At 35.7% G+C, this 14,513-nt stretch overlaps 1 protein-coding gene across 1 annotated transcript; it reads right to left on the bottom strand.

Annotated features, from left to right (window-relative positions):
• Positions 1 to 3,318: 3,318 nt before the first annotated feature.
• LOC141821673 (uncharacterized) lies at positions 3,319 to 4,647 on the bottom strand. The gene is made up of 5 exons (XM_074709036.1): positions 4,549 to 4,647; positions 4,188 to 4,481; positions 4,009 to 4,110; positions 3,510 to 3,917; positions 3,319 to 3,378 (listed from the first exon to the last, which is right to left on the bottom strand). The coding sequence occupies exons 1-5, from the start codon at positions 4,576 to 4,578 to the stop codon at positions 3,319 to 3,321; spliced, it is 894 nt and encodes a 297-aa protein (XP_074565137.1). The 5' UTR covers positions 4,579 to 4,647.
• Positions 4,648 to 14,513: the final 9,866 nt, after the last annotated feature.

Raw genomic sequence — 14,513 nt, 5'->3', positions numbered from 1 at the left:
TCAAATCAAGTTTTCAAATGTTAATTTGTCCGAATTGTTTGCCAACACTGATTGATTTAGTATCAGAATCTGGAGAGCATTTGTTTTCCTTCATATTTTACTAAACCCAAGGAAAAGACAAAAAAAAGGAATTTTAATTATTTTGAATTCTTTTGAATAATTAAATCAAATTAAAGTGAACAAAAATTTATTAATTAGTTCAAATTTACTTTCAACTAAACGTTATTGTTTTATTATTTATTTATTATTATTATTAAACTATAACTTAGGTCAATTTGTTTTACAAAAAATTTTTTATGTCAGATAAAATAGAAAATTATAATTAACAAAAAATAGTAAAACTCTTTTATTTATGTATTTTAAAAAATAATTTTTTTGAAAATAAATGTCATTTTCTACCATTTATAAGTCTTCATGTTTTTTTTTAAATTTTATCAATAAGTCTATTTTTGTTCTTCACTAATTGTCCGTGTTGCATTTAAAATAGCAAAAGAGAATAAATAAAACTCTAGCAAGTATATCCACACTACCACAAGATTATTCCAATGTGTTGCTTGCTAGATTTGAGACAAATTGAATTATGAAATTTGAAGCTCTTTTTTTATTATTTTTTAAAATATATGTGTTGGAGTTATTAAAGATGTTGGCATATCATACATACTAATATTGTTAATTAAAGTCCATTAGTTCAGCATTTTCTGCTATTTCTATTGTTTTAGGAATATTACCTGCGTCACTCTGCACTTGATGCAAAACAATATATAGGACAATATATAGAGGGAATTAGTGTTCCCACACCTCAATTCCAAGTTCTCAATCCACTTATTGATCATTGAGTTAGTTCTCCTAGGAGGATCTAACATAATCATTGCCTCTAAATAACTGATCTTTGTAGTAATCAAAGGTCAACCCACTTCAGCTGAATAGTGTCTTGACGAAGACGATCATTAAACAGTAAGGACCTACTACACCTTGTAAAATTAAAGATAGAAACTTCAAACTTGAATTATAGAGTAATACAGACATCTCCATTATTACATGTAGACTTGTTAATGTTCCTCTGCGTTAATAATTGCTTCTCTTAGTATATGTTGTTGGAGAATCTTTGTCAGAGAAATTAATTCTTTACTGAATTAAATTACAAGACAAATCAACTTATAGAGATGACTTGAACTGATAATTTCAAGCTGCCAGCAGGGATGAGTCTTTTCTCGATCACCAGTGCTGAGTCAACCGAATGATCGAGTCGTCAATTGCCAAGAGCCGAGTTGGCAAGTGCCGAGTGGCCTACTGCCGAGTGGCCGAGTGCCGAATGACCGACTACCGAGAGTCGAGAGTTGAGTTGCCGAGAGTCGAGTTGCCGATAAATGCCGAGGCCGAGACGCCGAGTGGCTGAGACACCGAGTGTCGAGACACCGCACTACAAAAATATTATCAAATAGCGACGAACTGATTCCGTCGCTAATCGGTCGCTAATCGACATTAACGACTGATTAGCGACGGAAATAGCTTGTCGCGCTTTTTTTGGTCGTTGACGTCATCTTAGCGACGGAATTTAAAATTCCGTCGCTAATTAGCAACGGACATTTCAATTCCGTCGCTATAAAATTAGCAAGGGAATTTATAACCGTCGCAAAATAATAGAGACGGAATTTTAAATTCCGTCGCTAATTAGCGACCGAATTTAAAATTCCGTCGCTAATATTCCGTCGCTATGTTGGAATTTAAAAAATAAAATATTTCTTTTTTTGCGACGGAATTTAATATTCCGTCGCTAATTAGCGACGGATATTAAAATTCCGTCGAAATTTTTTTAAAAAAAATTAAAAAAATGTGTTATTAGCGACGGAATTATAATTCCGTCGCTAAGATTAAAATAAAAATAAAAAAAATTACGATAATTAGCGACGGAATTTTAAATTCCTAAAATTCCGTCGCTATTTTAAATTCCGTCGCTAATAATTTTTTAAAAAATAAAAAAATTGTGTTATTAGCGACGGAATTATAATTCCGTCGCTAAGATTTAAAAAAAATAAAAAAATTACGATAATTAGCAACAGAATTAAAATTCCGTCGCTAATAATTTTTTAAAAAATAAAAAAAATTGTGTTATTAGCGACGGAATTTATAATTCCGTCGCTAAGATTTAAAAAAAATAAAAAAAATTATGATAAATAGCGACGGAATTTAAATTCCGTCGCTAATAATAAAATTTTTAACAATATTTTAATCTGTTTTGCTGATTTTCCTGTTTACACAACAACAAAACCAATATATTATAACAAAAATACACAAATAGGCCAACAATATACTCCGATAAAATCTGAATACAATTAATATCTGGATACAACACAACACTAATATAACATCTGAATACAACACATATCAATATACTCCGATAGAATCTGAATACAATAACATAATTACAAATATCTGGATACAATGATACTGCATCAAATGTCAAAATACAAGAACTGATCAAAATTATATCTAAACGAGCCGAGGCAAAATAGAAAATCTTGCAAAAAACGAATAAGATAGTTTAGTTGTGGTTACATGCTTGTAGAAGTGAAATATAACTACAAAAGTATGGTTTCCATTTCAACATAATTATAAAGGATTTTTTCAAGTTATTTCAAAACACTGAGAATTAAATTGGCACACAGTAGGAGTGGATCAAGTGATTTTATAAAATGGAAACAATCTCATCTGAATGTGATAGCAAGTTCAAGTCATGCATGTAACATTAATAGTTATTAGCTAGCAACACAAAATACACAAAGGTGAATTATTAGCTAGCAAGATACAAAAAGAATCTTTCACTTTACTTGATGCAATCAGATCACACAATCCGTAAAGCATGCATGTGCAATTTAGCAAGAGTTTAAACTATACATACCAACCCCACTCTCCTACAACATATCCGTAAAGCATGCCACTAGGGTTAAGCCTAGAACTAATGCCAAACTTAATTTCAAGTAAGCCTAAACTAATGCCACTAGACATTATATTGCCTTTACACTGACAAAGCCTAAAACATAATTTCAATTATTAACCCAAATGCCAAACTAATAGACTTGCATCAGATCAACAAAATACAAGCATCCACTAGTTCATAGGCGTTCTAATCCATTGGTACATACAAGAAGATAACTGAGAAACTTGTTAGCTTGTTGCCCCCTAATGAATACCTTGTAACAACTCCACAATATCCATAAATTCCAGATTAATGGAAACAATGCCAAAGAAATAGTTGTACCAAAAGTATAAGGTAGATCATTTTACCTTGAGAGTCCCTCTTATTTAACCAATTGATACTCAATCAGCCCAAACACAAGGAAAAACACCGGCTGCCCAACAAGCAACAACTCCAACAACCTATTTGAATAATGCATGCTTACAAGTAATAACTTTAAAAAAATTAAAAGTAATAGAAATGCTAACCTACCTTGCAGATAGCTACTGATCAGGAGCATTAGGGTCCTGAGTCTCCGTATCAGGGTCCGCACCTCGCATCGCACTCGCAGCGCATCAAAAGCAGGCTGCGATGGCGTCTGGAAGGCCTCCATCCAGGCCGCCATCTGCCGCCCAAGCCGAGCTTGACTTTCTGCCTGCGCCTCTAATGCAGCGAGTCGATCTTGCTGCCCCGCGAGTCGATCCCTTAATTCTTGATTTTCTTTTTGTAGGGCTTCTATCGCTGAATCTGATCCGCTGGGACGACCCCTGGCTCTAGGGGCCATCACACGATCATATACGACTCGAGCCTGGGACCCTAGACCGTAGAGGGTGGAGCTCTTCTTCCTCCCACCGACCACATCATAGTAGATCTCATTCAACTGGTCGGTTGAGAGCTCCTGCCTCTCTCCTCCCTCAACTGCAGGCGCAGACGCCTGTGCAACTCTAGCTGAATATTCAGCCTGTTTAAAAATAAATTATTATAAAATTTAAGATTAGAAAAAATAATTACATGCCGGTAATGTAAAATAAATAAAAAAATTATTTTCTTACGTCTAAGGCCTGCGAGCGAGCATCAATAAAAGTGTCATCCTTAGACTTGTGTGTCTTTGTAAAAATCTCCCAACAAGTAGGAGGACGCTGTAACTGGTGCTCCTGAAAAATCAAAAATATAATTAAATAAAAATAATGACATTAATAATTAATTAAAAATATATTAATTGTAAACTTACTAAGTCTAAGGTATGCTCCACAATGGAGCGGGATCCAGCTGTATGTTTTGTGGATCCGGTGCTAGGGCCAGCTATCTCGGTCTTTCTGTTGGACCGAGCTATCTCTGCATTTGCCTGCCATCTTTCTGCTTGCCATACTGCTTGCCATGCAGCCCAGATGTCCTCTGGGATCCAAGATGGTCTGGTGCCCTTAGATCTGCATTTATATAGCAGATCTTTATATAATTTGCCAGCAGCAGCATTCCAGGCGTCTTGAAACTCCCGCTCATGTCCTGGCTCAAAAGTATATTTTTTCTGCAAGAAAAAAAATAATTAGTCTAAATAAAAAAAACTTCATTATAAGGTGGTTAAAATGACTAACCAAAAACTCGTCGTAGTAGAAGCTGCGCATGGCCTCATCGACATGCCTCCAAGTATGCCCTGAACGACATACTCGCTCACGGAACTTACTAGAAATATATGCGGCAACTTTATGACCATCTGGTGTAAAACTGCATTAAAAATCATGTAAATGTTAGACATATGCTATAAAATAAATTATGAATTAAAAAGTACTAAATGTACCAATACTTACCACCCGGCAACAACTCTCAAAACTGTCCGGCCACCTGGTGCTGCTGCCTGATCAGACATATCTATATCTGCAAAATCATAAATGAAGAAGAGGGAAAAAAATACAATGAAAAAATACTACAAAGGTAAATCTGTTAGTAATAGTCAACAATAAGTCAGGAATCAATTTTTTTGGGGGGAACTACATTCAGTAAAAAAGCAGATCCTACATAAGATGACAGAAACAGGTTTAAAAAAGCTGGCAACTTCATGAGATGTTTAATAGAACCTAAACAATCATACAAGAATTCCAGCAACCTAATCATACAAGAATTCCAGCAACCTAATCATACAAGAATGCTACAATGCCTTGTTGTTATATATCCTATCTTGTATCAATACTTCTACAAGTTTGAGTTATACAACGAGAAGTTCTAGAAACAAATGCTATAACAAAGTTCAGTAAAGAAATGAAGCAATAAGCATTAATCAAATAGAAAACTAGAAAACATTAAGCATTAAGCATTAAGCATCTTAGGCAAATAGAAAACTAGAAAACATTAAGCACATGCATGGTAAGATTGATTAATAACTTGGTTTTAAATCATGCAAGTTACAATTAAACAAATGCATTTAGTAAATAAGATAGAAGTTATTTCCTTGGAATGCAAATCCTACGTATGCATCCTAGGCTAAAGGTTAAACCAGCTCAAATCCTACTGATACATGAATGGAAGTATGGCAAAAAAGAATAGCTGTTTAGGTGACAACATGAGCTGTTTAGGTCTTGGTTTTAAATGCTATAGCTGCCTCATGCATGCATCTCTTTATAAGTAAACAGCTGGGTAGATAGCAATGAGTAAAGGGAAACACATTGTTAGCATGTGAACATCAATTTAGAGTTTCAACGAGGCTTGGAATTCAAAGGAAACAATATAATAGGAAATGCACAATTAAAATCAATTCAAGACTTTTTTTTGCAAATAAAGCAAGAAACATCTATGGAAATGTACTTAACTTTCTAATTGGATGCATTAGTATCTCCATTTGTTAATTGTTTGTTTATTCTTATCACATAATGCATGAGGCATTCAATTGATGAAATGCATGAGGCATTCAAGTGATGAAATGCATGCTATGAATGATCAATATTAACATCTTAGATTTAAATCACTTAGCATTGAGCAATATTAATCTTCTTTCAATATAAAAGAAAGAAGCATAGCATAGGAAACAATATAAAGAATTAAAATAACAAAACAATTAAAATAAATTTTCATTTTGATACTTGACACATTTTAAAATAGAATTTAGAGACAATAATGTAAAATTAAATAGAATGAAGAAACAGGTTTGGATAAAGTCATTGATCAACATTGATGTAATAAGAGGATGACCTTTGATAGCAAATAAGAATAAAAATATGGAAAAGTCATCAACATCAACATTAACAAATGAGAATGGAGAGAATATTTACAAAATGTGTTTACTGGCAGATATCAATCATCAACATTAACATTTTCTTGATCCTCCTCACTAGACTCAGTTAGCTCAACAACCTCCTCACTGCTCGAATTGGTTCCATCATCTATCTCCTGGTAAGCTACATTAGCATCTACAAGTAAAACAGATGAATTTTGAATCTGAGAATCTACTAAATGTGTCTCTACTTCTTCATTTTGAAATGCATCATGGTGTTGAGCTATGTTGGAGTTCGGTGTTTCTATGGTTGAACGGGCCTTCGTATGACAAACAGCTAACCATTCACTAACTCTTCTTGCCTTCGTCGGATATTCAAGATAGAAAACCTGACCCGCTTGGACCGCAAAAATGAAAGGTTCAAACTTGTTAAACCTTTTGTTTGCATTAACCTCAACTAAATTGTAGTTTGAGTGTATTCTGGTTCCTGTTCTGGGAGTCGGATCATACCAAAAACATTTGAATAACACACATCTTTTTATGGGTAAGGCAGGATATTCAATCTCAATAATTTCTTCGAGTCTCCCGTAATAATCAAATTCTGAGTTATTGTTGTTGATAGATCCTTTTACGTAAACACCAGCATTAAAGGTCAATCTTTGTGATTCCCGTTGTGTCACGTGGAATTTGAAACCGTTAACGTAGTAACCAGAATATACTTGTATCTTACGGAGGGGTCCAGATGCAAGATTTATTATCCTTCCATCTTCCACATTTGATAATCTACGATCGCTCACCTATAATAATATATATGATATAAATTAGATAAAACTTTGATATTCCTGTATGAAAAATTTTTTATTCTTTAACTTACATAGATTTGAAACCACAGTGCAAATTCTGTCTCTAACTTTTCCTCGACTTCACTTTGACTGATAGATGGATTTTCATAATGAAGTTGTTGTTCGTAAAGGCTGAAATGGATTAAAAGTTAAATAAAAATTAATCAGATATCAAGATTAACTAAATAGGGATTACTAGTTGATTATATCAATCAACTCACCTTATGTATGGTTTGACCTCCTCACAATTCAGGAGTATATATGTTCTTGCAGCATGATATTCTTGTTGATTTAACCATCTTGAATTAGAAGCACCAAATGGTTTGCCAGGAAACTTGAAAATAGAAAGCAATGAAGGATCAATTGGCTGAGTATCATCATAATTTCTGGGATTCTTGCGATGTCTCGTGTTGACATTATCAGCAAAATAATAGGAGCAGAAAGAAGTAGCTTCTTCAACCAAATAAGCATTGCATATAGATCCCTCGACTCTGGCTTTGTTGCGAACATTATTCTTTAATTTTCTCAAAAATCTTTCAAAGGGATACATCCATCTATATTGAACAGGACCACCTAATTGTGCCTCATAAGGTAGGTGAACTGGTAGATGTTCCATTGAATCAAAAAAACTTGGTGGAAATATACGCTCAAGCTTACATAATATGACAGGAATATCTTTTTCAAGCTTAAGCATATCGGCCGCCATAATACACCTGGCAGACAAATCTCTGAAAAATAGACTCAGTTCTGTAAGTGCTTGCCAAACATTATTAGGCAGAAGGTCATGAAAAGCTATTGACATAAGTCTTTGCATGAACACATGACAATCATGACTCTTCATTCCAAACATTTTTAACCTATTCATATCCACGCATCGTGCCATGTTGGAAGCATACCCATCAGGGAATTTTACCTGTTTCAACCAACTACATAAAGCTTGTTTACCTTCTCTGTCTAATGTATAACAAGCCTTTGGATATTTTCTTGTTGTTTCATTCTGATGTAATTCTGGTCTGTTAACCAATACTTTTAATTCCTCTCGTGATTTTGCAGTGTCTTTAGTTCTTCCAGGAACATTCATCACTGTATTAAATATATTATCAAAAAATTTTTCTCGACATGCATCACATCTAAATTATGTCGAATCAATAAAAACTTCCAGTACGGCAGGTCCCAGAAAATGCTTCTTTTCTTCCAACCACATTTGCACATCCTGACAATGTATTTATTTATCTCCTCAGAATTTTGATCATATACTGGTAGAAATCCATAACTGTCTATTTGGTCAATAATTTCTGCACCTGACTTCATTGTTGGTTGTAATTTTCTGACTTCAACATTCTTTAGAAAATTTTTCTTATTTCTCCTGAAAGGGTGTTCAAGTGGCAAAAATTTACGGTGATTATCAAACCAAGATACCTTTCCACTGCATGGTAATGAAAATGCATCAGACTCTGTCATGCAATGTGGGCATGCTAATTTACCAGCTGTGCTCCATCCCGATAACATTGAGTATGCTGGAAAATCACTAATTGTCCATAATAAAGCAGCATGCAAGGTAAAATTGGTTTTACTTGCAACATCATAAGTCTCTGATCCTACATTCCATAATTCATTCAACTCGGCAATCAGAGGTTGCAAGAAAATATCTATCTTCTCTTTCGGGTTCGTTGGACCTGGAATAAGTACAGTCAGAAACATAAATTCATCTTTCATGCACATCCATGGCGGTAAATTATAAGGTGTTAAAATAACTGGCCAAGATGAATATTGTTGTCCTGACTGACCAAATGGTTGAAATCCATCTGCAGAAAGTCCCAATCTCACATTACGTGGTTCCATCGCAAATGTAGGAAATATTGTATCAAGATGTTTCCATGCAGGGGAATCACAAGGATGACACATTATACCTCCTTCGTGCATATGCTGATGATGCCACCTCATGTGGGAAGCTGTGGCGGCAGATGCATACAAGCGTTGAAGTCTAGCAGTTAAGGGAAAATAATACATAACCTTCCATGCAATATTTTTCTTTTTCTTCCCTGCAATGCGACTACGATGCTTGTAGCGAGGGTGACCACAACATTTGCATTCAATCAGTTCACTGTCTTCATTCCAATATATCATGCAATTGTTTATACAACAATCGATCTTCTCTACGGGCAAACCTAAACCCCTCACCAATTTCTTTGTACTGTAAAAACTATCAGTCATTTGGTGATCAGCAGGGAGCAACTCTGACATCAATTGACAAATGTCATCGTAACATCGTTCTGAGAAATGATGTTCAGCTTTGATGTTCAATAATCTTGCAGTAGCTGATAGTTGGGAATGACCAGATGGAATACCTTCCCACACTTCTCTTTCACTAGCCTTTAACATGTCATATAGTTGCTGGACTGCAGGTGTTGGTAGTTCATCTACATTAGATGGATCAACTGCATTAATAGCGTCATAAACCATTGATTGCATCATCTGATCACTAGATGTTGATTCATCTAAAACAGTTGTGCCAGATGAAGAAGCAGCCGAAGTTCCAATTCGTTCTGAGACATAAGGCTCCCCGTGACAATACCAATTGTAGTAGTTTGGAACAAAACCATTTTTACATATATGCACTTTGACGGTATCCTCATCACGGAAAGCTTTATTTCTGCATTTGCAATGATTGCACGGACACCGTAACTCTGCACCATTCATGCATTCTGGATGACTCTTAGCAAAGTTTACAAACTCTTCAACTCCAGAATAAAATTCGGCTCGGATAAATCCATCGTCTAATCTATTGTACATCCAAGCTTTATTCATATACATTGTAACCTTCTGCAAAGACAAATTTTTATTGCATATAAATGATATGTTAAATTGAACGCACACATTATTTAAAATTTTTATAGAGCAATGAAGGAGCAAATGCATTTATTTTATTTTATTTTATTTTTAAGGAATTATTTTAGCAATTGCATTAATAAGCAAAGAAACTTTCGAAAATAAATTGCTCTTATACAAAAAATATAGAAGAACAAATAGATAATAGAAATTTAAAAAAATATTCTTGTCTATTCAATCTAGTATAATTTTTTTATCTGGCTAAAAAGGAATTAAAAATGTAATAAATATTTGATATTTATTATAATAAAATAAATTAAAAAATACTACAATTAGTAATATTTTTCGAATAGCATATTCTAATATATTTTAAAATATTTTTGATTTTTAAATATGTTTTTAAAATTACATATTTCAACCATATGCTCTTAAGATTGCTCCTCAAGCTGTTAAATTGGTACTGTTTATTTATGCCGAGACAATTGAGAAAGGAACTAGGACAAGAAAGAACACGAGGAACAACTTAAGAAACATGAGAAGCAGGGAATAAGAGGCATCAAACGACAAGCAAGCACAACACCCACTATTAAAAGCTGAACCTATGCACATTCAACAAGCAAATGTGAAATACAACTAACTGAGCATACACTAATAGTTCTGGTATAAGCCTAGAAACTACTGGCAACAGAACCTAGATAGATGGATAACTAAGCTTATGCCTAACCAAATAATCGACATATCATGTTATCTTATGTGCAACATATTAAGGACTTTCGGATTAATGATGCAAAGGATATAAACAGAACAACACTTTAGAGTCCTAAAAATGCCTCATAGACTAAATGAGTAACAAATAATTCAGTCAATTGTAACAAATAATTGGGAATGATAAAGAATTCAAAAACCTATCAACTATCAAACTATAACATAAACTTAGTTCAACATATCAACTATCAAACTAGAACATGAACTTATCTAAAGCTTATCATATATCAATGCACTAAATTCTCAAGAAGAGTGCAGCAGATTATTTGAAGAACCAAACAAAACGAGAAACAAATTTGTTACCTAGGCCTTTTGCTTCTTCTTGATGAAAGACAAGAAGTTCTTATGCTTCATCTTAAGGGCAGTAAAACCAAATTTGTTACCTAGGCCTTATGCTTCATCTTGATGGTAAGCATTGAGCATACTAACATACTAATAGGCAATAAAACCAACACTCAACAGGATAAGAACAACGACATAGCAAAGAGGAACGGATTTAGGGTTTATTGTTGAAGTATGCCGCCTATAGGAGAGAAGGCCGGAGAGATAGCTAGCCGAGAGGAAGTCGCGAGGAACTCGCCGCCGGTAGGAGAGAAGGCCGGAGAGAGAAGAAAGCAGCTCGTCGGGAAGCGGAGAGAGTAGAAATCAGCTCGCCGGGAAGCGGAGAGAGGAGAAAGCAGCTCGTCGGAGGAAATCGACAGCAATAGGCTCACCGCCGGGAGGAGACACGGCCGGAACTATCGTCAGGACAAGAGAAGAGATCGTCGGGAGGAAGAGATCACCGGGAGAAGAGATCGCCTGAGAAGAAAACGCGCGCGCGGAGAAAAAGAGAGGGCAGGGAACCCTAAATCGCGACGACTTAAGCGACAGCGATGGAAAATTAATTTCGTCGAATTAGCGACGAAAAATTTATTCCGTCGCTAGTTTTTAATTTTCGATGGCTTTATTTTATCCTAAATCATGCCTTTTAGCGACGACATTAATATTCCGTCGCTGTTGGTGCAATCAATCCTCAGGTCAAGGTTGATCAAGTTGACCAAGCTCGATTTGATTCGAGTTGAATTTTGATATTTGATCAATATATTGGTTAGGTGTCAAGTAGGTCCAGGTTGACCGAATACTTGATGGTGAAAAGTCTAAGTGAGTCATGGAGGATCAGACACTTGACACGAGATGGGAAGTCCAAGTGGGTCATGGAGGACCAGACACTTGGCACGAGATGGAAAGTCCAAGTGGGTCAAGGTTGATCGAACACTTGGTGATCGGAAGTCCAATAGGAAAGTTGGCAAGAGAAAAGTCCAAATGGATCAAGGTTGACCAGACACTTGGTGATTTGAAGTCCTAGCAGGTCAAGGTTGATCAGATGCTAGACAACAATGAAGTCCTAGTCTTGGTAGGTTGAGGTCAATTAGATACTAGACAACTATAAGTCCTGGCAGGTCAAGGTTGACTCGACTAGATGTCAGATGAAGTCCTGATAGGTCAAGGTTGACCATATGCTAGGCAACGGGACATCTTGACAGGTCAAGGATGACCGGATGTCATGCAAAGGAAGTTGGAAACGACATAACAAACTTTCGAAGGTCATAACTTTTGACTCGGATATCAGAATGAGATAATCTTTGGTGCGAAACGAAGCTCATTCAGAGATGTATCTTTTTACTCAAATCGATTCGACTGATTATGTGTATCAGTCGACTGATTTGGATCAGAATTGAATAGAAGCAAATCGATTCAACTGATCAGGTAATCAGTCGACTGATGTTGTTTTAGAAGTGTATAGAAATGAATCAATTCGATTGATTGGTTTCAGTCAAAAATGAATCTGATATTTGAAAATCAATAAAATCAGATAGATTTCAAAAGGTTCAGAAGTCGTTATTTGGTCGCTGACCAAATCAGTCGACTGGTAGAGGATATCAGTCGACTGATAGGTGAAAATCAACCCTAACATCAACTGTATAAGTAGAATTTCATTTGAAGGAGAAGGTGCCAGTTCTTGGGGGTTTGAGGACGAAGTGCTGCTGCATTTCCATACCAACAAGAGGCTATTCCAAGCAACAAGAAATCATCCAAAGTAAGATCTCATTTGTAAAGGTATTTTTACTTTAATTTGTATTTGTATTCCTATTTCTTATTGTATTGTTGTGTTCTTGTAAGAACAAACTTGTGAGAGGCTTCTCCGCCTCCGGAAAGTATCCGAAAAGGAGGAGTTCATAGTGGAGGTAGATAGCTCAGAGTGGACCCTTGGATTAGTCGTCTCAAGGAGGTGGATACCAAGTAAAATCTAGGAGTTGTGCATGTGGAGTCACGTTTGAATCAAGGTTTCCGCTGCGCATTCAAACGACGAGCATAAGATCAAGACAAGAAGCGATCGGAGCTATTCACCCCCTCTAGCTCGCACAGGTCCTAACAAGTGGTATCAGAGCAAGGCCACTCCTCATCGGACTAACCACTGGAAGGAGTACAAAGCTAGAGAAAAAAGAAGAAGGTGTGAGTTTAAGCTCTTTGATAACAACAAGTCATCCGATTGACCATCGGAAGAAGTCAACACTAAAGGGAGTTTGAATTTTGGAATGGATCCCCAAGATGGATTCAGATACGACATCCGAGTACCTCCACCATTTGGGTTGGGAGGTTTTGATCATTGGAAATTAAGAATGGAGTATTTCTTGAAGATGGATATAGAGCAATGGTTTGTTCTAATGGAAGGATTTGAAGCCCCAATGGATAGCAAAGGAAAACTCCTCAAGAAAAAGAAATGGACCGAGGAACAACTTCAAAAATCGGAGACAAATGACAAGGTAACTAAAATATTAGTAAATTTAATTCCTAATGATATATTGTGCAAGATAGGTCAATATCGAGATGCAAAAGAGCTATGGAGTAAGTTGGTCAAGCTTCATGAAGTTCCAACCTCAATGCAAAGTGAAGATGAATCCAAAGAGGGAGACTCATTGGAATAAGAAATTGAGGATTCGGAAGTTGAGAGGTGCTCAACATCCAAGGAGGATGATATGGAAGAAACTCTTACATCAAGGATTGAGGGGGAGGATAGAACATTGACATTGGAACAAGATGAATCATCCACATCCGGAGTCAATAAGGAAGATCATGTCACCTCAACAAGTCAAGAGAGCTCTAATTATGAAGGTATATCAATTTTAATTCATAAAGATAAAAAATATATCATATGTTTTGAGTGTAGGAACAAAGGGCACTATAAGAGTAAGTGCCCACAATTAATCAAGAAGAAAGTTCAAATGACACCTAAGACAAAGGAGAAGCCAAAGGAAATTGAACCCTTGGTGCGAAAAGGCAAAGAGCACATTGTGTGCTTCACATGCAACCAAAGAGGACATTACCGAAATCAATGTCCAAGGGGGAGGCATCAAAACAAGAACAAAGGAGAAAGCTCAAACCTAGGGGGAGCTCCTAAGGTAAAGTCTAAGGTATTATTTCATAATGCAATTGCCTTATATCATGATGAGCATGTTAGAAATAGATTTTATCATCTTGGTGCTAATTATCATGAAAATAGGAAGCATGAGAATTCTAAGGATAATTTTAGGTCATATCATGCTAAAACAACTCCACCTAAGGATAGAAAGGATCTAAGCAAAAATTCTAAGAAAATTAGACATATGCCTAGAAAAAGAAATATCAAAGAAAATCATGAAAAATTAAGAATTAATGATTTAGAGAAAGAAAATCAAGTCTTGAGATCAAGACTTGATAAATTGAAAATGACCCTAGAGAAAATGACAAACAAGATTAAATGGTCCAAAAAGGAAAACCTAGGTTTAGGTGAGCAAGAACCATTTAAGGGCAAGAAAGGTTTGGGATACAAACATAAATCTAAGGAGAACATGTCCTCATACCATAGAGTTCCATATAGCTATGGAACTAACCCTAAGTC

The sequence above is a fragment of the Curcuma longa genome, chromosome 2 (genome assembly GCF_044706935.1).
Source record: "Curcuma longa cultivar G26 ecotype Majalengka, Jawa Barat chromosome 2, ITB_CL_G26_1.1, whole genome shotgun sequence".
NCBI classification, from domain to species: Eukaryota; Viridiplantae; Streptophyta; class Magnoliopsida; order Zingiberales; family Zingiberaceae; genus Curcuma; species Curcuma longa.
The sequence above is the reverse complement of the archived record's forward strand: the minus strand, read 5'-3'. Positions and strand labels throughout refer to the sequence as shown.